Below are 27,945 nucleotides of genomic sequence, written 5' to 3' on the forward strand. Positions count from 1 at the left end.
ACACCTTTTCCATCAAACAGAGACACTGAGAATGAGTGTGATCTTCTCATGCAGATGACTGCTATAAACAACAGCACACACAGGACAAACCACAGGACAATATACGTCGGAAGTATTTCTGTGACAAATGGGCTGATGAAAAAGGAAGCAGATACTTGAGCGAGGTGCAGACTGAGGGACTGGCACAGAAGGAGCTGCTGATACCCTGGGAGTATGCTAAACAAAATGCTCTCTTCTCATTTCACTTACAGTTCAGTGCAAGTTACAGGAGTTTAACCTATGAAATCAATTCTGGCTTGTATTTTGACAGATACTGGCACTAACTGATTATACAAGAAGCTTACATTTAGAGAGGGTACTTTCAGACTTGTGGTACCCTGAGCATTTCTCACTTCCCTGTTCAGAGCACTGGCATCATCACAACTCCATGACAGCCAGAAACCAGGCAGGCATCACACACCCCAGGTTATGTGGCTTCTGTGGGACATGAGCAATATCTTGTGCTCCAAAAAGGATCAGGGCTTGGTGAGCTACCTGGAGGGCTCCTTGGACACTGAACAGTGGCTGATGCTTCTCAGGAGCTCACTGTAATGCAGCCAGATTTGGGATTTGTGCATCCAAGAGCTCTCCACACAGGAGGGCTTGCCTGGAAAGATGACCTTAGAAAACACCTTTGGTTTGCCTAGTTTGTTCATCAGGAAAGGTTTATTTACCCAGGCTTTTCCTGACAAGATGTGTTGTGCAGGACATTCTCATCTAAGTGATGGGGCATTTCAGTTCAATGGTTGTTTTGCAACCTAGGTGTTTGTGATAATGACTTCTAAAAAGGAAGTGAGCAATGAAATTACTCTCTTGTCTGGACAGTTTGGCCACAAATTTGGACATTACATAGGTGATAAGCATTGCAGAAGAATCTTAAAGCTGCATCTCTTTACTCTGAACGGATGATTCACAGTGTATCTTTTCCATATAGCTGACATCACTGCCTCCACTCATAGCTAGACAGTATTTCCCTTATTTTCCTCGTGAGAGACCCACAGGAAAGGACAAAATATTAATAAATAGGAAAAAAATGTAAACATAGAAACCCACATCTAAGTCTTCTGGAGAAGGGGTCCCACCCAGAGCTGTGTGAGGACATCTTCCAGTGCAGGACACGTTTCTAAGGAGGTCGGACTCATCTGGAGCCCTCGAGTCCTGCCTGCCAGAGGGCTGCTGTAACTAGTGGCAGTGCTTTCTGGTTAGAAGAGTCAATGCCTCTGTCTTAGTAAACCTTTATAGATGAAGATCTTTGACTCAGCAGTTGCTATTTGACTGCTGGAGAGAACCTTTCCCAGCAAGGAGAGTCGAGAGGGGAAGCATTAATTTTCGCAGTGAGGCAGGGTGCAAGAAAGGCTGTGTTCCTTCCCACATCTAAAATACTCTTTAGAAGGCAATACATAAGAGCAGTAACACTATTTTTGTTTGCTAAGGCTACCTATCTCACTTTTCTGATACAACACCCCAAAGCTAAGGAGTAAAACCTAAGGCACCTGCTGGTATATGCCTTTCTGCCAGGTGATTGTACCCCTGGTGGCAATAAGAGGCCTCCTGTGAAAACCAAATGTGAGGGATGCATTTTGTCCACCTGTGATTTCCCTCTTTTCTACTGTTAACTCTTTGCGTGTCACTGAAACAAGATTCATATTTAGCATAATTGTGTCAGCATGCTGTTTGCAGCAGGCTATTGCCTTCAGGTAACCCCATCCCAATATAAAGATTCTGTCTGCTTTCCAGACATGGGTTGCATTCACCATACTCATATGTCAGAGCAGTTTGGAAAGGCTGAGAAGAGCATAATGGAAAAGGAGGCACAAAAAACTCCTACCATCAACCACAGGTTTGGGCTGTGAGCTCTTCAGCCGCAGCGATGGCCTGAAACGGGTGCGGTCATTGAAGCTCCAGCTCTTCTGGACCTTGGTGGGGCTGCCGTCAGTGGCAATGTCGGCACTCGGGGACCGGCGATCTCCGACTGATGACTGCCTGTTCTTTATGCTCTGACCCCGTGGGCTGGCCATCCGGACCCGCTCCTTGAAACTTAACTTTTGACTGTGAAGAAGAGAAATGGTTTTTATTCTTCCACTATTCTGTTTCTATCATAAGGTAACAGAATATAAACTCTAAAAATTCTCAATAGTACGAACCTTTTTCTTACACACTTCTATTTTCATTGAATATGTATAATTTGGGAATGGAAATGACTTGTAGTAATTATTATCCGGTAGAGACATAACCCAAAACAGTCTATCTTAAGTACAGAATAATCTTGTAAAGGAAATTAAAATTAACAAACAGAAACAAATTTAATACAACTATTAATACAACTATAATTAATCTCTAGGGTTTACTTTTTTATCCCTTGAATTTTAAAGAGGTTTATTCCCACTTTAATCAGCCCAGCTCAGTGCACTTCTGATGATCTCTTCAGATAGACAAGAACAAAATGTGTTCTATGATTATTGCATGCCATATAGTGTTTTCGTTTGTTGTCTGTTTTTTTAAGCAGGCAAGAATACTGTTAGTATCATCATGCGTTTTCAAGATATGGCACCTCCAGCATTTCATATGCGTTGTTAGTGGTCACTCACTCATAATTTTATGTAACAGAACTTACTGGGATAAGACAAAACCAAAATTAACAAAACATTCATGAAAGAGAGTGATGACTGGTTAATGGAAATGTAATGTTACCCCCTGTGCTCACTAAAGTCACTGCTTGATATTAAACTGGGGCCTCATTACTTGCAGGTGCTTTTGGCACTTCAGGACAAACACTAAGGCCCAACTAAGGTCATGGCTGTGACTGCTGGGCCAAAGGTGGCCCTGTGTCCTTACAGTTGGTCAAGATTTGTTCCCTTCTGTGCTTGTATTCTTCCCCTCCAGTCATCTAAATGTGGGACATGTAGAGTTTCTATTTCTTAATACTCAAATTAACTCTGTTTACCTTAAAACATATGATGAAATTCATTTGTTTCCCCTAGCTACATGTTTATGCTTTTTCACAGCTTAGCCTTCTTGCTTTTGTCTGTTGCTTCCTGAAGCAGAAGGCACAAAGGGAAAACAGAAATGAAGTCTTACATCTGCTTTGGTACCCTTGTTTTATCTGTGGGAATGGCCACTTTCATCAAGGATACTGTTTAGGCAACAGGAGAGATGAAGTGAGCAAAGAAGGAGCTGCTCATGGTATATTGTTAATGGGTCGCACAGTTGCACTGCACTGACATAAGTTTTGGAGGATGCAATGAAGACGTCAAGAGCAAAGACTGTCTACTTGCAAACTATAATTGTACTTGAAGTTAAAAATCTTTCTAGTACCCTCAAGTCTTTGCACTTAACTTCTGTATACCCATAAAATATGTTTTCAAGAGAGATGAACTCTGAAGCCAATTAACTACTGCTAAAATGTACTGTGTGGTTCTTAGATGTTTAACCAACTGCACTCTGAAAATACAGAGTTAATATGTAATTATATGAGATTGAATGTAATTATAAACTTCTGTAGCTGTGAAATGTTGAGATAATCAGATATCTTTGTCCATGCATGGCATAGCATTTCATTCTGAACACAAACATCACCCAGAGCAGAAAGGATGCAATTTGTAGCAGGCAAAAGCACATGCCAGAAAGCTCAGATTGAGATAAGTTTCGAGAATGCAAATACATACATAAATAAAATAAATAAATAAATAAATAAAGGCATATCAGTAAGAAGATTACTAGGTAAACATATTTCTATACGGCATGTTGAATCTCTTGAAGGAATACCTTTCCTGTAATTTCTGAATGCAATTCCCTTCTTCCCTTTGCCCAGAGTAAGCAATTGTTGACATAAACACATGATGGTTCTGGAAACATAATCTGTTTCCACTGAAAATTGTTACCCACAGCAGTACTGTCTATATATTGTTGCAAAGTCAATACAAAAGATCCACAGAAACTATTATTTGAAAGAAAAGTGAGTTCTTAAATTTAGTTCTCAATAAAAATCACATTTCATCACAGGAATTTTTTGCATTGTACAACTTCATGAAAGTAAAAAGTGGAAAATATTTGTTAGCTACATATAGTATTATAGCAACAGGATCAGCATCGACTTTCTCTTACTCCCATATGTGTCCCCTCTGTTGATGGCTCAAATTATTTCTGATATTGAAAATGAAATCAAATTATATGTACTTTTGACAAATCTTAAAGTAAAAAGCTTTCTGGACAGCTCTCTGTCTTTTATAGCTATTAAAATGAAAAAAGAAAAACAAAAGGTAAATGAGCCATAAATAAGATCAGCATGGACCATATAGATTTTTAACATAATCTAAGTAGCTGCAAATTGAAAATGAAAATAGTAAAATGAAAAAAGCATACACTATTATGTTAATTAATGTGTGCTAATGTAAACAATGCCTGCATTTAAATGACTTAAACGCACAAGACTATTTCATTATTAAAACTGAATGATATACAATGGTTACTTAACCTGAATATCTTTAGTTCTCCAAACCAAAGCAATGAGGCAATGGTAAAAGGAACAGTAGATACTTCAGCTGTATTAGAGCCATTTGTAACAGTGCAACACTGAGAATGAAAATATTAATTTAAAATCCAGACCTCACACTTAAAATCTGCTTTGTAGCAATGGCAACATAAAGGCATGCCAAGGGCCCATGCAGAGAATGCTGCATCATGAAGAGAAACAGAGCTTCTGAAGGAAGCCTGCTTTGGAAACTGTTTTACGTCTTGAGAGTTTCTCCAAAGACACTGGTTATAGGAGTTCTTTGCTCTTGGATCCCTGTTCCTATTTTGAGACTGGTGGGAAATGTTCCTAGAGCCACCAGGTCCTACTCAGCACAGGAATAAACCGTATGACTTCCAGCAGGGGAGAACCCATGTCTAGAAGAATGATAATAAATAAGGTATCATTTAGAAATAACTGAAAAAACTGCATTTTTGGGGCATGCTGAGCAGGGTTTTTACCCACAGTGACATCCCTTCCCTTTATAGGCTCTGGACTCTCAACAATCTGTTGTAGTAGTGGTGGGGATAGCATTAGAGATACACACTGGAGATAATCTTATGCCCTTGCAATCAGTTTGGGGCATTCTACACTTGAGTTAGTGGCCACTGAAGCCTTAAAGCTCTGTACTCTGTTTTAATGATGTTTGTATTAGTGCTGTCCAATGCCCTGCTACAAATTCTTCATATATTACAGAATTTAGCCTGTTCTATTTTTTTTTTTATTTCCTCTTTATGAGAAATCCAAAGAAAATTCTTTGAATTAATGTACACCTGCCAATGCCCCTTGGAAATCCACATATCTTGTTAATTACTTCCAAAGTTTAACTTGAATGCTACTCCAAAAGGCAAGAACTATTAGGAGGAATTGGTAAAATAGGTGTGTAAATGCTTTCTGAAATTACACAGGATCCTGTATCAGACTTAAATGACAAAGGTCAGAGAGAAATCCAGCTATTTCCAATTATCTATCTCCATATTCCTTTAGATATGTGTCTGTCCATCATTTCTTGTGATTATGTGATTGATTATTTATTCCTGTTGGCTTATATATATATCAGCTTTCTATTGCAATCTTCCATGGCAGTGGTAATGCCTCTGGTCTCCTCTATACTTGCAGGCTGCAATCTGTGGATACTTTCATATAAGTAAAGCTGATGCTTTGAAGCAAGAAGCTTTGAAGTAGTGGAGCTACAACTGAAACCTCTGGAAAAAAATGCAAGTGATTTTTCTTTTTTCTTCTGAAGGATTAGTTGCAGAATTTTACCATTCATTTGTCTTGTCAGTACATGGATGAGCCATTCACCTCCCTGCAATAGGAAAGGACTTTGCAGCTCTTCCTTTTCAAATTCTTTTCCATCATAGGAATACGTGTTTCAAGACACTAGAGGTCACTGTAGCTTCATCGCATCGGGAACAAACGGTTCTTTGGTGCACCAAATTACTCGACTTAAGATTTTAACTGATAAATGTCAACAAATGCTTGCTTTTCTCTCCTGCACTCACAGTTTTCTCTGTCTTCTGTTAAGCATCTTACTATAATTTTTGGTTAATGGGACATCACTCTGCCTCCCTGTCCTGCTCCCCTGTTTCTCTATCTTCTTACATTTCTGGGTGTTTCTACCCCTACACTTCTACCTCTGCCCCATACCAGCCTCCAACCTGCAGCACTGCTGTTTTCCACTAGTCAAAATCTGTGCTTCACGTCTCAGCTTTTCACACCGAGCAGGCTGGTGGAAATGGAAATAGGAACAAATTGAAATTAATCAGAAGTAACTGTAAGGCCTGAGGGTGAGAGAGAATGCTTTGAATCTGGAGTTGAGACAGAAACTCAAGCTGACAAAAGTTATCGCCCATGAAAAATAACTGCAATTAGAAGTGTGTGTTGATTTGTTGTAGTTAACTTCCAATTAATACAGATGTTGATTCTTCCCAAGCTATAGATCTTACAGAAATTAAGCTAAGTTGAACAAAAGCTAATGGGGTGAGTAGTACAATAAGGTCCAGTGTTCAAGTGTTCAAGAATTCTCCACCAGTCTTATTCTAGGAGCCTGAATCCAAGAAACACGGTGCTGTATCTCATACCTTGCCTTCAATGAATAGTAACAAGAATTTCAAGGACACAATGTCTTATTGTTCAATTGTCAAGCAAAAAAAAAAATCCAAACAAAAAGTCAGGGCTTTGTGAATTTCCTTTGTCAAAACACTTTCTGGATGAAGAGTATATATATATATTTTTCTTCATTTTCTATCATCAGTTTGTACTTGTGTTGTATTATAAATTACTTTTTAAAAGTAAGAAAGATTGTAATGTGCTTTAGGTATAAATTGTGTCATCCTCTAAGATCCATCCATCTAGAAAACACCATTGCTAGTTAGAAACAGTTTCAACAGAATTCAACTGAAGCAAATGGTTTGTTTGACATGCATTTCTCCACCATCTGGTATCGGATGCAGGCACAGCATCCACAGACTGTGTCCAAGGGGATTCTTCTCAATAACGATTACACACTTGAATTGTTGATATTGACCAGTCTGTTATGTCTCATTTTTCCTCACTGGTTATTCAGCAAAGAACTCAACTGCCATGAGTGTAAAAATCCTCTTGGACTGGGGGGGGGGAAATGTCTTTATCTAAATGCTCAAAAATTGTATAGATCTCTACAGGGTGACACATTCCAAAAGTTCAAGTCTCAGGCAGAAAAGGGAATCTGCGTGTTGGCAAACCATGGCGTGCTGCACACTGCAACTGTATGTGTTTCAAATTACTGGAATTATTGCTATTGTATTAATGTCATTGCAGGCAACAAGCAGCAAGGGGACTTACAAGCACTTAGAAAATAAATAAATAAGGAAACACCTTCTGGAGAAGTAAGGAACTTTAAAGCACTAAGGAGTGGAAAATAAATGAATCATGCACCTGATGTTAGTTGGCATTCTCAAACATCATATGAAGAGGCAGGATGCTGAATACCTATGTTTCCGAGGGGTGTACATCCCGAAGAGCTTCTGTTTATTACTACAAAGCTTACTAGGAGTGAGGGGAGATAGAGGACCATGTTACTAAGCATTCCACTGCTAGGTGAGGGGTTAGGCTTTCCACCTCAAGTCAGATTCTTCATCACTCGCAATTCCTTTCTCAAAAAGCGCATGCAGAGATAATAATTTACATTACTTCTACTTTTAGAAACAACTATGATTTAGTAGATGAAGAGAATTCCAGCATATAATTTACATGCTTCTTTCAGAGTAGGGATGACTTTTTTACTCCAAGCTCCTATGCTTGTAACTCTTTGTACTGAGACTCACTATTTACAAAGCTAAGTGAAGCCTACAACTGACAGGTGAAATTCGTTCTTTGCAGATGCCTGAAGTACATCCTACACACAGCATAAGACTGTTTATGCTCTCAAGATGCTATAAGACTCCTTGGTCTTGACTTCATTCCTTGTATAGGAAGTATTTCAGCTGCAGTGTATAACTGAATAGAAATAAATACTATTCATGCTCAGTGTGTATTTATAGATAATTTAACGTAAAGCTTTCTAAAAAGCTTGCAGAACTAGCACTGCTTTACACATATATCTCAGTTTACACTACACATTGACCAGAAAGGTTATCAAACCTTTCTTCTGATAAGCGATTAACTAGAATACATATGTATACTGTTCTGAGAAATACACCGTGTAATGTGTTGAAAAAATTTTTCTTAAAATCAGTATGAAGCTATAGCTGTGTAAGCATAGCTCTCTTAGTTCAGGCCACAGCATTCAGTTGCCTAATGAAAGATGGTAAGTCTACGCATCACAGAAGGCAAGAATTCATTTCTGTAAATATAGAATTCAATTTGTTAGGCAAGAAAATATAGCTTTTACCTAAAGTAATAAAAGTTTTTTCTCCACCGTTATTGGAATAGAATAAAGAGCAAACAGCATATTCAGAAAGAAATCCAATGCATTACTTGAACAAACATATCTTCATTTATAGAGCAAAACAAGAAGCAGCTTACTTAGGTCACATAGCATCCCATGCAAGTCACTCAGCAGTGCAGTAAGAGAGAAGTTAAATAGTCGAGGACAGTCATCTCTCAGTACATTGCAGCTGTTTGCATTTACGTTTTTACAACAGAACACACACATATTTTAAGTGATATAAACATAGAGCGGTATATCAGCATAACAATGCAATGAACAACTACTAACAAAACACACCACTTTAAAAAGGCACTGAGTGGTCAGTAGGTTTCTACTGTAGACCAGGATCCCAAAAAGTTAACAAGCTCATTGTTATACCTACATTAATATGTAGCAGTGATCACAGGAGTGAAGTTTTTTGAAGGGGCAAAAATCTTTCATTCGATGAATATAAAATGAAAGCACTGGCTACTTGTAAAACCACAGCAGTTAGCTCTAATAAGGGGCAGGTTTGATCATTTTATATTTCTTCCCCCTCCACTACGTATTGTAAGTAAATTTCTGTCTTTAAGCCCTTATAGGTACAGCTGGGAATAAGCTCACTCTGCACACATCACTGTTTCGAAGATACATACTAATTTACTGTCAACTCCAGTCTCACCTTTAAAAAAAGCTGAAAACAATTTTAAATGTTGAAGGAGTATGCAATATGACTGGCAAGTACGAACAGTTTTGATCAGGCTATAATAATTTAATAAGACCAGTTCATTGCCAGCGATCCTGTAGAGGTAACGTTTGTGAACAGAACCAACAGTGAGTCTCTTGCAAATGCCAAAGTAGGTGAAACACTCCTAAGGGACACTAGAGAGCAAATCCATTTACTTTGAGGTAGTGTGATACCAAACATGCACTTCAGGGAAGAGGATGGAGTCAGGCAGCAGGGAACTAGTCTGAACAGTGAACAGGGATGAGGGCAATTTCTGTGAAGACTTTCCATGTGGATTTTTTTTTGCATTTTAGGTACTGAAGTGCTCAGACTGTTCAGAGATTATTAAATCAGCAAAAAGAGTTTGCAGACCAAAGTAAAACTCGGGGTAGATGGATTTCAGAAGTTGATGCGTTGCTGATGCTTTTTTCTTGGCTTTTGAACATTTACTCCTTGGACATAAACTCCACTCTCCTCTGACCCTGCTTTATTGATTGTCCAGCACTTGCTGACTCTCACTCCTAACTAGTTTTGAGGGCAATATAACTTTCTTTGTGGCCACCAGGTCCTTTCCAGGCCCTAAATATTCAAGCTATACATAAGGAAGAGGAACAACATTTCCATGTACTGCCTTAAAACTGTGCATTTTTGAGGGACGTGGCTTAGTGGGCATGGTGGTGGTGATGGGTTGGCAGTAGGACTAGAAGATCTTGTTGCTCTTTTCCAACCTCAGTGACGCTATGATTCTATGATCTCCTGGGCTTTATTTATTGAGTGAGGGCAGTCCTGGCTCTCCATGCTACAGGCAACCCACTCCTCATCCTGCACCCAGGCCAGGTGGCAATACAGCTGGTATTCAAAACCAAATTAGAACACGTGCCTCTACCCTCCACTGTAGTTGCTGGAAATGGTGTCAGTTTTGTGGCATGAGTCAGTAGGTACATTCCTCCTCAGGAGCAGGGTCTGAAATAAGCACTTAGTGCTTGGACTTAAAAAAGCAAACAAATTGCCTATTTTTTCCATTCAAGCAAATTTCAGCATCATTACTTTTATCAATACAAGTTAAACACAAACGTGATTTGTGGCTATTATCAGTTAGCAGTTTATTGAACCTATTATACAGCGCATAAAACAGCAAAAAGCCTTTAAGAAGCAGAGATTTCAAAGATGAAAGAAATAAATTAAACTACAAACCTGCTAGAAGCTTCCCCTTGTTCTTTTCTTCAGGTCGGGGAGTGGGAGGGAAAAACATATTTGTTATGCAGATAGTAATCACATTATTCAGCTACAGATGATGTTAGATATACGCTAAACGTAAACGGATGTGTTAATTAGTGTACAACACACACGATACATTGCAATCTCAAAAACATCCAAGCAAGACTCATAACTATAATGCTTCTGAAAGGTAAGCTTTACCGTTATTTTAACACATGCATAACATGCTTAGTACATACCACTGCAGACTGAGTTGGCAAAGCACTTAGGCAAAACGCATTGCTGACACATATGTAACAAAGCTGTAGGCTTTAAAAGGTTTAATTTTAGGGTATCACAGCAATAGGCTTATATAAAATAACAATCAGATGCACTTTTGAGGGACAGTCTTATTTTAGAATATTTTAGGTGGGATACAGCCTCATTATTTCATATCCATCCATTTATACCAATGTTGTCTTCTACCTGTTTGTATAGGTCAAAAGTTTTTGCAGATTTATTAAAATCAATATCCCATGTAACTTTTAATCTAAAATCTCTTTTTAGTTTGAAGCATTTTGGAATTATGCTTATGGTAACTGATTGCTTATGGCTCTGTTCTTGTCAACTCTTTGAAATTCAAAAATCAGCTTTGGGTACCCAGCCAAACCTCTTTTTGGCTGAGTTTTTTGGCACACAATTACCTTTTTACTGTCATGTGGATGTTCATCACCCAGCTTTGAGAGAAACCACTAATTCTCTTGCACTGTCTGCAATAACAACAGTTAGGATGCTTATCAGAGCTCCCCCATAAGGCTCTTACTGTACTCCTTTCTAATCCTTCTTACTGTTTACCTCCTAATTTGTACCGTGTATTGCATCAGTCAACTTACTACCTTCTGGTAAATCTTTACTTGGACTGTTGAAGGGTCTTGGATGGCCAGTGCTCTGTGGATTCTCACCCACACAGTGACAGTGAATATTTGCCAAGCTGTGATACTGGGTGTTTTTAGTTACCTTCCACTGACTGGGTGTATAACTGAGGATACAATTTCCTTTAAGGAAACACTAAATGTACCAGAAATAATGACAAGAAGCAGGAAATTCCCCAGAGCATTCATTTGCAAAATGCTGTAAAGCTGTGCTCCTTTGGAAAGGTATTTTAAAAGGATTTTAAACTGGGCAAGTACATATATTGAATTGTATTGGTTCAAGGAAAAAATACATTCATATGTATGTTTGCTCAAGTGCTTGTTGGTTGCTGTGACAAAAACAGAGGTATGTGCCAAGGACAAATCATTAGGGATTGAGATTCCTAGTGAGACTGGTTTTGGTCACCCTTCTACAGCAGCAGGAAGATGCTCCTCTCAAACTCAGGATCTTGATAAAACAAATCTAGCAGAAGAGCAGTTAAGCATGTTTCTGTCCCAGAAAAACCAGTGTTTATAGGAGAGCAGAGGAGGGGACAGCTGTTGGATGACACCCCAGTGTGCATCTGCCGTGCTGTCATGTGCAGCTGGGACTGAGATGCATTCCCTAGTCTCACAGGTCAGGAAAAGTCTTTCAGCCCTGATCTTCACCTGGAGCATGCTGGTGTTTTACATGAATTTATACCAGAATATCAGGATCAAAACTTTCAAGACTGAAGGGAGCCATTTTTTTTAGACAGTAAGTAGTATTTTCCAATAGGCATGTCCTTCTATAGATCTGTTGTAAATAATATTTACCAAAGCATGCAGGAGGAATTAGTATAACTTCAAAATGGGACTGTGATTATTAACGAGTATGTTAAGGCACAGCTGGTATGGAGCATGGATAGTTGTAAAACATTACCCTTGATAAATGCTTTCTCATTGAAATGTTCCGAATGCCTGTGCTCAGTGATACTTCTTAGATAAATGAAGGTGATTTGTATCTGTCTCTCTGTCCTAAGCTCCCAGATAATATTGGCCTGATTTGTTAGTTGAAATTTTTTATAAGAGAACTTAAGTAGACAAAACAACACAAAACAAACAAATAGTAATTCTCTACAAGCTTGAACAGACATCAAGAACGGCACCAGCTGCCATATTTGTACCTACTTTGTAGGGCTGCAGGTATGCAAGGCCTTCAAATGAGGCTTCCAGGTAGCAATGGAAACCGATTTCTCATCAGCCGCATAACTACGCCATACACACTACGTGCAGGATATATGATAAAAAAGAAAAACAAGGCAAGAGGGAGCAGGGGATGAAACAAAAAATTGAAAAGCAGATTAGTAACCAATACAAGTCATGGCTTTCTTTTATCATTCATAGCACTGATACATGCCTGAGGGGAGGAAGAATACTTTCATAATATCGCCAGGTGGCAGTCAGGTTTGTTCGGCTGGTGTCGGTAGAATAAAACCGCCAAGAAGCCTGGTATGGGGAAACAATAGAAAAGCACAAAGGAACCAAGAACATGAAGTGACAATGCCACCGCACTGGTTATGGGGAGAGTGGATTTTGCTCAGATTGGGATGTCTGTATTAGGGCGAGCAAATAAATACCAGCAGAAACCTACCAAAGCTTTTGTAAATCAGAACATGGTATGGCAAGAGTTATTAGCTTCATGGAAGTACCAGAAAATATTCAGCATATAAAGGTGCCTGAAAAAAGCATCACAGTGATTTAGTTGTGACAATTCCATAGGGGAAACCCACACAAACTTGCAGTCTCAGGTAAAGTAAGTGTCATAATACATTTTGTAAATGATAATGAAAACCAGACAAAAAGCATTTAGAAGAGAAGTATTCTCTGTGGTTTGAAACACCACTAAATGCTTAAAACTATGAATTAATTAATTTCAAAGGTGAGCGACCAAAGCTTAGCACTGAAAATGTATTCAACATTTAGCTTTATAAATGCATGTGGATACTAAGATAGGTCCTCATCTCTGCAAACTGGTACAGCTTTCCTGATGTCAGCATAACTATATTAATTTGTACTAGCTGAGTATCTGTGCTTCCTGTATAATGTCAAGCATTAAATGTCATCCAGGTATTCTTGTATGGAGTTCAATACCCTCTGTCATCCTGTACATCTCCCACGGATGCATCTAGCCTTCATCTACAGAAGAAGAGCCTGGTGCTCAGTTTGTAAATTGTTCCATTGGCTGATCATCCGCATTGTCAAAAATCTCTGCATTATTTTTAGTTTGAATCTTTTTGGTTTGGCTTACAGCTGGATAAATTTGTTATGTTCCTATCTGCTAGATTATATGGTCCTGCAGTTTCCAGCGCTTTCTCTCTGGATTTATATGCTTCAATAATATTCACACTGCATGCTTCTTATAAGCTAAACAAATAGAGAAAGGTATGTTTATATTGTACATTATACTTGATAATCGTGATAGCTTAGCTACCTTGCAGCCAGGTATGAACTCCAGTAGACAGTGTATCTATTGCAACTGAGGAGTTAGCATAGGCTAATTCTACGGAGTAACTCACCAGAAAACAGACATTATCCTGATAAACTAGAGTAGTGATTCACATGGTAGCTCATTGTCAATATCCATAATAAACAATTAAAAAACCAACAGGCCATGTTACAGTAGATGATATACAATGGAGATCCATCCTGAAATTCTAAACATGAAATTTTCTCCTGATTTGGACTCATTTCCAACCCCTTTTTTTCTTTTTTTCTACAGTTTTCCAGACTCTTTTACAAACTGTGGTTGTTGATTTGATATGCACCATGTTAGTACTTTTAGCATCATTACACATGGTGGTAATGTCAGTTTAATATGTTTCCTGTTCTTTATGTAACTCTAATAAACCTTGGCAAAGTAACATACTGGGAACCTGTATGAAGGTCTCCACCCTCCTTCCCCACTCTTTTTCCTCTATGTTTCTCACGCTTGGTGAGAGTTGCTAATGTTAGTACAGTGTCCTCTAGTTATACACTGAGTGCATTGTTTCTGGATCAACAGTTTTGTACTTGATATACTAAGCCATTTGGTTGGAATAATTCCAGCCTGATCATACTCAGATTCATTGTCATGTGCCTGCCCTCATCTTTACTATTCCGCCATACGCTGGCAAATTGCCATATTGGCAAATATCACCATCAGCAATTTTATATTAATTTCCAGATGACTAAAAATGCTGAACATGAAAATGAACATGAAAATGCTGAACAATCTTCACTTCTTGGATCCCACCACAATTATCTTCTTTTTACAGGAATTTTGTCCACTGAGAGTCTCTTCCTGAGATCAGCTGGCTGCCTACTCTTAATTTGTTTAGTATACCATCTTTTAAATATTTGGATGGGATTTTCATACAACAATAAGAAGAGGTACATACAAATCTATCCTCTGTCAATCAAACTTTACTCTCGTGGGAGCAGTTTAGAATATATGTTTTAGAAAATATCCCAGAGTCTCATACTACAGTGCTATAGACAAAAAAGTAGCAGGTTTAGCTTTATTAACCATTACAATAATTGATGAATGCTCCCAAAATAATGCCTCCTATTTATTTCCATGGAAACCACAAGAGATACAGAGAGCACAATAACACTGTTTGATAGAGAAAATTCTCACATGCAAAACACTATTTTTCAACATAGTCACCACCATTAACTATGCAATTTTGCCAGTGGTGAACACGAACCTGCATGTCATGCTCATAAAAATCTAAATGGCTTTCTAGAACATGGCCTGTCTTTCATATCATTCTTGCCACTGCTGAAACACACCACCCACCGCTTCACTGTGCTCACACCCACTGTTTGTCTCCAAAAACATTCAGAAAACATTGAAGAATGTCAATGGGTGCAATTTTTTCCACATGGAGGAATTCAATTCCACATTTGCTTAATATGTACTTCCATGTCAGACACCTTGTCATCTGACTGCCTTTCCGCTGTCACCCATTGCATGGTGACAAAATGTAATGGAATACTGTGGGAAAGGTTGACCCTCTACTGCTATATCACCAACATCGGCCTCTGATGACACAGGCTAACACAATAAAATAGGAGGCATTACTTTTGGAGCATCCCTGGTAAGTGTAAGATTCCCTCTCAGTCTCTTCTTCTCAAGGCTGAACAGCCCCAGGTCACTTAGCTTTTCCTCTTAAGGGAGATGCTTCAGGTCCCTAATCATCTTCACGGCCCTCCACTGAACTTCCTCTAGATGTACTCTGTCTCTCTTGAACTGGAGAGACCAAAACTGGACATGGTGCTCCAGATGTGACCACACTGGACAGAGTAAAGTGGGAAAATCACTTTCCTCAATGTGCTGGTTATGCTCTTTTAAATGTACCTGAGGATACTACTGGCCTTCCTGTTCGCAAGGGCATATTGCTGGCCAATTTGTAGTTCACCAGATACCCTGGTTCTTCTCTGCAAAGCTCTTTTGCAGCAGGTCAGCCCCTTAATCTGCACTGATGCATACAGTGACACTTATGCTTAAAGAAAAATTCTTTGCAAATCATTGATGGGTGCCATGATGTCATTATTGGAGCTGAAGCCACTTACAAAATTTTCGTAAGTTTTGGAATTCCTAGTGCCTACTTTTTGAGCTTTTGAATTGACTGATATTGAAATCAGTATTCTGGACAGGACACTTCACTTTCACCAAGTACATCACTCGCTGGAATACTCTTAACCCTGTATTCGTGAAAAGCAGCTTAACACACACAAGAGTGCTGTTCTGTCAGTTGGGTTGTCCAGGGAACAGTTCTAATTCATCAGCTACAGAAATGCAACCAACTCAGTTTCTGAAGCATGGATGAACTCACAAGCTACAAATGGACATTCTGTATGCATGAAGAAACGTATTTCATGAAATTAATCTGTCTTAAATATCATTCCCACAAAATTTCCAGTCTGAAATAATAAAACTTGCTCCAATGTGTAATCTGCTATTATCTTTTTACTGGTTTCCTATTTACCTGAATTAGACTGGCAGCTGGATTCCTTCTTTTCTCAAAGTGTTTCTGGCGATGCTGTTCCTGCACTTTTAATGCAAATCCTGAGCCAAGGATGCCCTGCAATTCGATACAATATTTATGAGTAGGTTTTGGTTTTTTTTTTCTACAAGTACTTACAATCAGCAACAGAGTTTTGATCTGAAGTAACTGTGGGTGTACTCCATTTACGACTGCACATGGCAATATAAGGCTGAACAGTGCCCATACATATTTAGACTGGAGACTCTTTATGAGATAACATCTGTAGTACTATCAATGACTGCTTACTCCAGCCATTGCCTGAGTTTGTGTTAGACTATATTACTGCAACTCCAAAGGCCACATACACACAGACACACACACATCTATAGAGTCAGGCAGGAACATTCAGAGCAATGTAAGCCATGATACACCAGACATATATAGATAACAAAGGTAGTATCTGCAGTGCTTATTATAATTTTTGATTTTTGAAATGTTAAAAAAAATGCCTTAATTAAGTGATCCAGACCATTTTCCCTCACTAATTCTCATCTAAATAATCTCCACTGTTCACTCTAGAGCATATGTAAAAAAGCTGACAATGAATCCTTCCTCATGAAAGTGTTTGTGAGGAAAATCAATTTCTGTATCTAGATATGACAAGAGGAACAACAGTTCTGGCATCTCTAATACATAAGGTTATTCATCGTTTTTACATGTTCTTTGCAGTCCTGCTATCTTCCTATCTTTCTTGCTAGTGATTACCAGGTAACAAAGATAATTAATTACAGTAGTTGTCATTAAATGTCAAAGATTCACAAACAGGCAATGTAATATAATTATAATTATTGTGAATTATAATGTCACAAGTACTGAAATACTCTCTTTGCATAAAATAAAAAGTAAACAGAATGCATTAGATGATTTGATGCTGTTGGCAAATGCTGACATTTGAACTTGATTTGTTTATATTGTTGACAACAAATGTATTATTATAACATACATATTTCATAATTATCTGTAGATAATGAATCTAAGTAATAAAATATTGATGGAATATATAATACACATGGAATAAAAAAAATACAAATGCCACTTCTGATTTCCTGCTTATTTAATATTAATGTAAAAGAGAAAGGAAATCCAATCTTTCACAGTTGCACACTACACTCGGGAAAATGAAACTTATCTAACTTTTCTTTTAATAGAAACTAACTCAGAAATACATATCGATTGATTTTTTAAAGACTCAGAAGGAAAAGCAGTAATATATGAGTCTCAATTCATAAACAAAGAAAGGAATTTCAGTCTTACACAGAGGTATGCTACCTAATTTAGGGTTACATCCTAGTCTGCCCTAGGAAATAACTTCCCTAAAACTCACGTAATGACAGCAACACCAAACCTTTCATTTGGGTGCCAGCAGTTCACCAATATTGTCATGGTGTAAAAATTCTTAAACAGTTGTTCTTCATTTAGAAAGTTTCCCTCAGCTTTTGGTATCCTAAGAGCAGTAAGAGCTACTGAAGTTTCTATGATCATTTCACAGTTCTTCTAAGCATACTCACAGCAGGTAGTGCAAAGAAAGAAATGCCAAGTAGAGCGAATCCTGCAGAAAGCAACCTTCCGAGCCAAGTAAGAGGAGTTTTGTCTCCGTAGCCAATGGTTGTCAATGTGATCTAAAAACACCAAAACAATGAATAAGATTATCAGAAGTCCATTATTCTATGAAGTCTCAATTCTGTCTATGACTGAATAAAATGAATAAACCATAAACATGAGAAAAATACCTCAATTAGCAATAAATAAATAACAGATCAGAAGGGATTTCACAGCTGAAGCAAATGATGGGAAACGATGTAAATTGTGTGGAAAAAAGTGTCATTTTCAGTGGATGTACAGATGTTTCACCAACTTTCAGCATGACTGTACATATTTGGACAGCTACACAAATGGAAATTGCACAGGTAGCATATTGGAGAAATACAGACGTGCTAAAAGAAAACTGAAATTCAAATACAGAATATTCAAATACCAAGAGTGGTCAGCTGTCGCATTTTCTACAAGCCCATCAGTACAATTTAGGCTAGCTCACCTTCTGAAACACACAAAAATCTGCTTATCTAAGGCTGGAAGGAACTGTAGGAAGTTCCTCATCCTTTCCTCTTCCATGTGACAGGCTTAGATAGACCTATGTGACTCCTGGCACAAAGATAAAAGACACTGCACAACTCCAGGTTGTCCAACCACCCTATGCTGTTGGATAGTGTTAGCTCAGACCTGTGTGGGAAGAGGTCAAGGAGAAAGAAGAGTGCATCATTTAATTCCTTCATGAGGACAGTGCAGTGATAGGCACACCAAACAGATGCTTCAAAAGCTGTGTTGCGGAGGTCAGCACCCTTGCCATTTAGCACCATAACAGAGGAAGGCACACTATGGCACATGTGCAAATCACTGACTGCAGGCTGAGCACATGTACAGCAAGGACTGCTGGGATACTGGTATGTGGTTGTGGTCTAGAAAACATAACTCTAAGGCAAAATAAGGCCAAAGATCTGGCTCCACGCCTATGTGTGCCTGGGATCTTCCCCAGTCTGAAGAAATGCCCTCCAGACTACTCCTGCCCTGGGAGGTGAGCCAGTCCCAAACTGGGGAACCAGACTGGCAGGACCCATAGGCCCATGTACTGCTCGGTGCAGAAGCCAGAATCAGTACAGTTGAGTGGAGGATTTCTGAGGTCTGGTTGGAAGACTGCAAGGACTGTCCTTAGGCAATAGCACACAATGTTAAAGGACAAAGATAGACAACGACCGGCTGAGTGCCAAGGACTCCAGGGCCTGTTATTAACGGTGAACATGTGCACAAAGAATTATTTTACATAGTGTACCAAATGTGGGCAAGTTCAGGCTTAGCAAATACTCTGGCAGTAATGAATTCTTCAGGAAAATGCCTTCTAGAGACAATATTTTGCTTCCAGCTTCCTCAAAGTTCATTCCTATGAAAGACAGCCAAACAATTCTATTTAATATTGGGGTCACCACAGGACAAAAGAAGGAAAGTCTTTTGGAAGTAATTAGATTTCAACTATTTAAGGCTCCTTAGATAGTAAACAGTGCCTTTAATTGCTCCCATTGTTGGGAACAAACTGCGGATGTAATTTACCCTCAGAAAGCCATAGTGACTAAAGACAGTGAGCTGAAATACCTCTGCAGCTGAAATTTCAAGTGGTTATCAAGTCTCGTGGTGGTAATGCTAGCTTGGAGGGACACACACCCTTGGGTGCTCCTCTTCATTTAGAGGTGCTCCTTGGGTGCTCCTCTGCCTTTTCTGCTTGCATCCCTTTTTCCCAGCTTTCCAACCCAGGAAAGCAGAATTACCCACATTCTTGTGTGGCTTGTTTTGGCTGTTTTGGCAAGTCAAGTCAGCTCACAGAGACATCTAATAAGCACCAGAGCCTGCACAAAGCAGGCAAAGAAAGCACTTTACTGAGACCAAGTGATAACAAAACAGATGAGAATGCAGCCCCCTTTCTTTCCAGCAGAAGTGAGTTGTTGCAACCACGCTCTTGAACTTGCAGAGGGGCTTGGTTTGTCTTTATTCTGCACAGGGTATTCCCAGCTCTTAGCATTAGACAGCAAGTGCAGAACTGTCTGAAGCTATCAAGACCCAGAGAATAATGAAGCACTTGAACAAATGAATCCTTTGAATAAAAGTTCCTCAAAATCCATTTTCAGACCAATCATCATGAAGCAATTTGCAGCTCTGGAATCAGCCCAGTAGCTTGGCTTCTACCCAGCTCCCTATCTCTGCTAGATGCTGGAAAGCAGAGAGATCTCTCCTGCCTGAGCTGACAAGAAGGAAAACAGACCTAAGTGTCTCTGCACATTAATGATATTGTTACTTACCATCTTCTGAAACTGGCCAAAGATGAACTTGAACTTCTGAGATTTGATACCTGAGAGCTACACCAAACCAGGAACAGTCCTAAAGAATGTATCTACAGGATCTCTCCGAAGAAAAGAGTGCAACCATCTTAAAGCCTTTCTTCCTATTCTTTTAGGTCATGAAGATGTCTATGCATAGCGGTGCCTTGTTGCTCATTTTGGGCTCTTTTATCTCAGAATGGTCTTTATACTGACACACAGGTGTCAGAACCATACCATATCATGTTATTCGACATCAAACAAATGGATTTGGTCTTGTTTTATATTCTTCTGATCATACAACTAAGAAAATATGTTTCCATATATCTGCATGGTCCAGTTCAGAAACAAACCTCATCATCTTTGTTAGTACTACAAACAACTGAACATAAGGCTCTGAATGGTATAATTGTGTGGTAACATTCATTGAATGCGGTGTGGAAAACTACTGGACACAAGACCACAATAACATGAGAAATCTTGAGATATGACTGATAAGAAAGATGCTGACAAAAGTTACAGCTGGCACTATGAGAAAATGTTGGATCGCATGGGGACTTAAGGGAGAAATGACCTTAAGTTCAAAGATAACTGGAGGAAAATACTGAGGACCTTTAGAGGATTCGAGTCTTGCAAGGATGACAATACCTAAGTAACTACAGCATTAATATTGTACAAGACTACTACTAGATTAGATGTAACTAGATGACAGTATCAAAAATACAAAATCTGGGTATGGGTGTAACAAAACTAGAGAAGTAAAAGGGGATGAGTTGCTGATTTGGGAGGAAGCTGCAGCAGAGAGAGGAATGACGAAAAAGGATCAAGAAACAATAGAAAGGAAACCAAAGTGTGGGGATACCTGCTGAACATCCTTGTATCTGTCTGGTCACCACAGCTTAAATAGGGGAAAACAAACTAAACATTTTAGTTTCTTTGGTTAGGATTCATTTAATCAGCTTGAAACACAAAATTTTTATGTGTTTACACTTGGTCTGGTCACCCAGACTTGCACAATGAAGATTCCTTCAGCAGGTAACTCAACATATCCTAAAATGCAGGATTGGGCAGATAAGCCAAGGAACACAGCTAGTGTCAAAAAGCACTGTGATTGAACTTGTGTTATATCTCATTGCTGGAGCTAATAAATGTGCTAATACTAAATGAGGCAATACAATAACAAACGAGCTTATATAACCTATGTGACTTCAATCAGATGAGATAAGACCCAGAGGGCTTCCCTCTTCCCTAATATTTTTTCTGACATAATTTTATGTTCTGATAGCAGCAATTACCTTTTGAATCTTTACCTGACATCAATTAACTTAAAAAAATTTAGTTTGCTCAGACTACCATCACATTAAATTTAAAAAACACCGTCAATATTGACTCATTTGAGCTAGTAACTGTGACGGTATTATTCATTGTAAGTTGTTTTGTTCACCTACAGGTCACTGTGGAGTGCCAGAGCCATTCTGTATCCTGCTTCACTGTTCACAATCCTAACTTCTGGATACTAGTAGAAAATATGTTTTTTATTAAGAGAAACTCTGTTAAATGTGTAGGAGAGACAGAAATCTTAATTACACTACATCTGCAGGTTAAAGTAAACTAAATGTTGCTATGAACATGATCAGTTCTAGCTAACACTAGGACTTCTCAAAAAAACATGTAGGGTTTGATTTTGAAAGACCTACATTGTTTTTTTACAGACATTTGTTCCCATACAGTTTACTTAGTTTTTACATTTTTTTTTTCTGTTAAACCATTTCTAGTAAATTCTGAGCTTGAACTCTTCACATAGCACGCACTTCAGGCTGTGCTGAGCAGCACCATGGGGACTCCAACCATAAGAATATTCACAGTAGAAACATTAGCACGATGCTTGAACTGCACTTTGCGCAGTACAACGGCAACTACAGAGCAGTATTCAGATGCAAATTAGTATGCCATATCCTGCCTTTTGTCTCAGTGCAAAGCTATGGGCTTTAAAAATGAAATTCATAAAATGACCTTAGCATGGTACAACCCCCAAATAATTGGAATTAATGAACGGGCTAATTGCCACATGCTGGGTCTGGTCCTGGAGAGGAGTGTAAGTGCCTCTAAAAGCTTGATATTTAAGAAGACAATTTGTGCCTGACTTCCATGCAGTCTTTTCTTTCTTCTACTTCGGCCGTCACAGAATTCAATCTGGGATTTGGTAGATATTCCGTGGTTTGTAAGAACAACTTTTGCAAATAAACAAATCAATGAGACTAAGCATTGATTTCCCCTAGAATGCCACACAATCTGACCTTTTCAAAATCTGCATGTGGGTTACTCTGGCAGTAAAAACAACTCATGACTAAGAAGCATGCTATGCATTTCCCACATACTGTTTTACATATTATACCAAAAATACTATTATTAAAATGGCAAAGATAACAGGTAAAGGGGAACATAGATTTTCAGTAATGTTGTGCACTTAAGTACATTAAAAATTTAAATGTATTCATGTCACATACCAGGGGAAAGAAGGAAAGGTATAGAGATATACAATATGGATTGTTTCCAGGTCTTTGATTATAATTAGCTGTTTTTCCTGCTGATGTCAAGAAAAGATTCCTATTTTCTCAGTTGCACTACTTATCTGACCTATGAGTCATACATTCTAGCTTCATAGTATACAAAATATTTTAAGCACCACTTTGTATAATGATTATTTCTTAGCAGGGTTTTTCCTTAAAAATAACAGTCAACAGGTAGTGCAGAAGTAAATTCTAAAATAAATATATTTATATTACATATATTTATAATTTATATTTTAAATATTAAATTTATATTTTGTAAATTTATATTTATATTATATAAATACATCATATTCCTGCTGTTGGAGGTGCTCAGGAGGAAGGATGTGGATGTGACATGATCCTCAGTTCGATATTGGAGTTGAGATCTGGGTTTGCTGAGTCTTTCCCATTCCTTGTGCTTCTGTGTCCCCTCACCAGTGATTGCTGGCAGACAGGTGCAATGCTGTGTTAAGCCCCAAATCTCTGCCTACCCAGTGCTAGGTCACACAAAGCTTTGCAGACATACAGGAGTTGTTTCCTGGGAAACCAAGGGTCTGAAAACACACATTCTCAGACCCATGCACCAGAACATCCCACCTGTGTGACCTACAGAGGGCCTCCAGCAGGACTCACTGCCAACCAAAACAGGAAAATGCTGTTTACAGACTACTGGAGACTGGGTACCTAAAGGGAAGATCACTGGCATCCCAATCCAGATGCTTCACAACTATGCCTATGTAGACTGGTCAGAAAGCTGTAAGACAAACCTGGAACTCAGCTTCTGGAGAAAGCGAACATCCTTCTGCTTGCAATCAATTATTATATTTACAGACAGAGAAGCCACAAAATAAACAGCTGTGGTGAGACTGAAGGCAAAACCTGCTTTTATGGCTTTAGCCAACTTGAATCTTATGTGCATTCACAATACAGAATAGAAGCATCTATGCTATTAGAGATTTTGCCTTGACACTCCCAAAGAAGTTCCAGGAAAAAAAAATTCTGTCCTTTTGTAGATGTGCAAATAAGAATCATTATGTCTGGCTTTTCCTACCTCCCCAGTTTTGTGCATGAGTACAACAATACAGTCACTAGGGAAGACATGTAACAGGCGATTTTTCCTAGGATGAACAAATTTCAAACACACAGGCTTGTTATACTGGTAGGAAATGACCCTGGCCTTCATTCAGAATGTAAATGAAACTTATTAAAAATACTTCTCAAAGATTCAGTGCATTTTGGAAAAGGTTTTTTAATAGCTCTAAGTCTGCAAATACCACTGAATCCAAACAGAGTCCACTCAGTTTAGCAGAGGAACTGAGGTGAGAAAGCTTCATTTCTGCATCTCTCTGATCAGGAAAGGTGGCAGAGGCTGCTTCAGCTATCATGCTTATTCGTGGAAAACTAATGATTGTTCTTGGTTATGTCAGCATTAATGATCTCACAGGCATCATTTCCTCTATCCAGACACTATTGGAGCTCATGGTGTTTGTGCCACTGAATCAGAAGGACAAAAAAAAAGAATCCCAAAACAACAAGCAAACCCCTCCCCATTTTTTTACTGCTTGGCGGTAGCTCTGCAATAGCCTTTTTGGGGCAAGGATTCTAGCTGCTGTTCAAGTAACTCCCACATAGTACAGAGGTCCAGCTCATTATAGAGTGTATTTCAGCAACAAAACAAAACAAAAAACCAACGAAACAAATTTAAAAAAGGGTTTACATTGGGCCATAAAAGAATAAATCAATCAATAAATAAACTACTTAGATACCTAGGTCATTATTACTTCATTGTTCATTTAAAGCCCGGTTTATTTAAATGAATAAGCATTCATATAATCCTCCTACTTATGGAAAAGCAGTCAGGCATGTTCTTACATCCCACAGATTTCAACAAAGTAGTTGATTTGATAGTTAAGCAAGACCTTAACTGCTCAACTAAATCAGGGCTTTTACATCTCTAAAAAGCACTGCTGAGCCAGAATAAGAATAGTTATTCTTGCTTTTTGTCCTCAAGGCACAGGGAAGGAGAAACAATTTCATTCTAAGGTCAGCGAAGAAACACTTCCTTTCACTGCAAAGCTGATGTAAGAATCTTATTCCCACTTCCCTGATACTTGCAGCTTATAGATCTCATTTGGATCAACACAGTTCCTTGTGGGACACTACTACAAATGTAATTCTGAAAAGATCTGGTTTAAGAAATAAAATGCTTTCTTCTCTTGGAGGTGCAGTGACCTGATCTGCAATAGAAAGTCATACACAGCTGTTCTGCAGGATGGAGTAAAATGAACTATGGATGTACAAATTAAAAGCTAGAGTAGGGAGACGTTGGAACCAGCTTTTTGCCAGTGGATACAATTTACTGAACATCTCATTAAGTTAAAATCAACAGCGGGTTAATTCCAAAGCACTCTAGCATACTCACGAAGCAGAGCGCATTATTTTTGTGTACTTACTGTGCCCCACCAGAGAGCATCTGCATATGTGGAGAACTGATTATTTGCATCTTTTTCCACCAGGTAAACCAGGAAAGATGAAAAGATGAGTACTAAAAATCCTATGTACCAGGCTGTGATTAATTCCTAGATAAAACAAAGGAGAAATTAATATACATTTGAATGGTTGAACAGAATGGCATTTCGAGAAAGAGACAGTGAAAATATCTATGTACTTTTTTGGTATTTGAGTAGTTAAAAGTCAAATGCTTCCCTGCTGAGCAAGCTTTCTCTAAAAATGGTCCAAATCTACTCCTTTGATGCTCCAGGAACTACCAATGTATGTAGAATTACAGTAGCACATCAAGACCAACATTTTCAACACATTCCAAAAACCGTTTAGTATTTAATATGGCCTCACATAACTGTATCAATGCTCAATACAACTGATGTTATTTCAGGAAACTCTAGATATTCTGCTTAAAATTGGTTAGGATTTATTTCCTTGGACTCATGCTGAATCCAGTGAAGACCTCAAAACCAGCACTTACGATTACATACCTTGCTATGTGCATAAACTACTGAACCTAATAATTTCCAAGTGCCTCCTCTTCGGTCCATGCGCACCATACGAAGGATCTGTAGGAAACGAAGACTTCTCAGTGCTGATGTTGCAAAAATGTTACCCTGAGTTTTTGCAGAAACAACTGCTATTGAAGCGATGAGAACAATGATGTCTGAAAGAAATACATTATAGAAAACATTAATGTCCACGTACCAATCAATAACATGTATTGTTCATGAGCTGACAGGGGACAAAAGAGAGACTATGGGTGGGAATCCAAAGCAGCGAATCCTGTTTGAGAGAGGAATGTGAAGTGAGGACTGGAGTCAAAGTATGTCCTGAGACATCCCTAGGGTGAAAACTGATAGAAGTCATTTTGAAAACATATGAATAAAAGGAGCAGATTTGAAGGATCCTCATGTTTGAACTTTGAAGACTGGTGTAGTACCTGAACAAATTAGTAGATGGTCTTGAATGTTTTTCCCTTTCACATAGCAACTTTGCTATTGAAAAGCCAGAAATTAAAAGGAAAAAAAAAAAAAAAAAAGAAAGAAAAAAGAAAAAAGAAAAAAGAAAGGAAGAAAGGAAGGAAGAAAGGAAGGAGGGAAGGAAGGAAGGAAGGAAGGAAGGAAGGAAGGAAGGAAGGAAGGAAGGAAGGAAGGAAGGAAGGAAGGAAGGAAGGAAGGAAGGAAGGAAGGAAGGAAGGAAGGAAGGAAGGAAGGAAGGAAGGAAGGAAGGAAGGAAGGAAGGAAGGAAGGAAGGAAGGAAGGAAGGAAGGAAGGAAGGAAGGAAGGAAGGAAGGAAGGAAGGAAGGAAGGAAGGAAGGAAGGAAGGAAGGAAGGAAGGAAGGAAGGAAGGAAGGAAGAAAGAAAGAAAGAAAGAAAGAAAGAAAGAAAGAAAGAAAGAAAGAAAGAAAGAAAGAAAGAAAGAAAGAAAGAAAGAAAGAAAGAAAGAAAGAAAGAAAGAAAGAAAGAAAGAAAGAAGAGAGAAAAGGAAGAAAGAAGAGAGAAAAGGAAGAAAGAAGAGAGAAAAGGAAGAAAGAAGAGAGAAAAGGAAGAAAGAAGAGAGAAAAGGAAGAAAGAAGAGAGAAAAGGAAGAAATAGGAAAATAGACCTGCCTCAATGGTGAGATTCCAGTGGAACCAGACCTATTGGTTTCCTGTGAGTACAAACACTGTTCAGGCATATAGTTTCTGAACCAAACTGCTGTGATGTACTGTTTCCCGGAAAGGAAAAAATATAGCGCTGGGCACTCAGAAGCATTCTTTTAGTTGGCAGCCTGGCAAGATTTTTTTGCAGTCTAGCAAGTGTTAGGATTTATTTCTTCAGGTCACAGATTCAAGCTGTGAGAGCGAGTTTGTTCTGCATGAACTAATCAGCCAACAGCCCTTTGAGCCAGAACGGCATTTAAAGAGAGATGAGAAGATAGCAGCGAAGGCACATGGATACTGTGAGAAGGAACAATGTTCTTTTGTGCTGATAGGGGCAGACTTACTAGTATGCAGAGAGTGGAAAAGGACAGAGCAAACTCTGTTACTTCACCACCTCATCATTAATTTCCTGACCTTCTTTAAAAGCTCGAAGTCTTTTTTAAAGTCTTTTTTTACATGGTTCAGATCTGAAGGTTCTGTGCTGTTTCTATGTTATTATGCAAGAATAATCTAAAACCACATCCACAGATAAGAATTTCATGCTGATATGAGTTTTACTTCTTTTGTGTTAGGTATAACACACACCTTGTGCCAAGATGGCTTTGTCATCTTACCGTACTACTAAGGGTTACAGACACTTTTGTGGTTCAAGAAGTGTCCTGTAAAATTGCACAAACCCTTGCCACAAGTCAATAAAAGTTTACATGAGTTCAGAACCAACTGCATAATCTCACAGGAGAAAACAATCCAGGTCAAATAAACACCTAGACCCTCTTATGGCTCAGGAAGTCTCAAAGCAACAAGGCTGACAAATATTACTACACAGTTGTCTTCTTTGTGTAATCTGCCCTAACCACCCATTACAGGCTAGTGTCACTGTTGGACAAGTATACCAGCCTAGGCTGACCTGCCTGTCTTCTGCTCTAACATTTTATAGTGCCTTTGGCTTCTACATAGATGGATCATATTTGGCTACCATATAGTTGGCTACTATAAAACTGAATTTGCTTCTAGATGTAAATCTAGCAAGTTTAG

At 38.6% G+C, this 27,945-nt stretch overlaps 1 protein-coding gene across 4 annotated transcripts in view; it reads right to left on the bottom strand.

The window, feature by feature from the left end:
• The window catches only part of KCNQ5 (potassium voltage-gated channel subfamily Q member 5), a 243,455-nt gene that overhangs the window by 23,885 nt on the left and 191,625 nt on the right, over nt 1–27,945 (bottom strand). The window contains exons 4-11 of one of the 4 annotated variants that reach the window (XM_015859067.3): nt 25,757–25,932; nt 25,217–25,342; nt 17,857–17,967; nt 16,289–16,384; nt 12,447–12,541; nt 10,363–10,389; nt 7,523–7,579; nt 1,868–2,088 (exon numbers count right to left, since the gene is read on the bottom strand). In XM_015859067.3, coding sequence (XP_015714553.2) covers nt 1,868–2,088; nt 7,523–7,579; nt 10,363–10,389; nt 12,447–12,541; nt 16,289–16,384; nt 17,857–17,967; nt 25,217–25,342; nt 25,757–25,932 — 909 coding nt within the window. Of the gene's footprint in view, nt 1–1,867; nt 2,089–7,522; nt 7,580–10,362; nt 10,390–12,446; nt 12,542–16,288; nt 16,385–17,856; nt 17,968–25,216; nt 25,343–25,756; nt 25,933–27,945 lie in introns of those variants that run through there. The other 3 variants (XM_015859068.3, XM_085543744.1, XM_085543745.1) reach the window with 3 other exon arrangements.

The sequence above is a fragment of the Coturnix japonica genome, chromosome 3 (assembly GCF_054131305.1).
Source record: "Coturnix japonica strain WE chromosome 3, WE-NBRP24, whole genome shotgun sequence".
NCBI classification, from domain to species: Eukaryota; Metazoa; Chordata; class Aves; order Galliformes; family Phasianidae; genus Coturnix; species Coturnix japonica.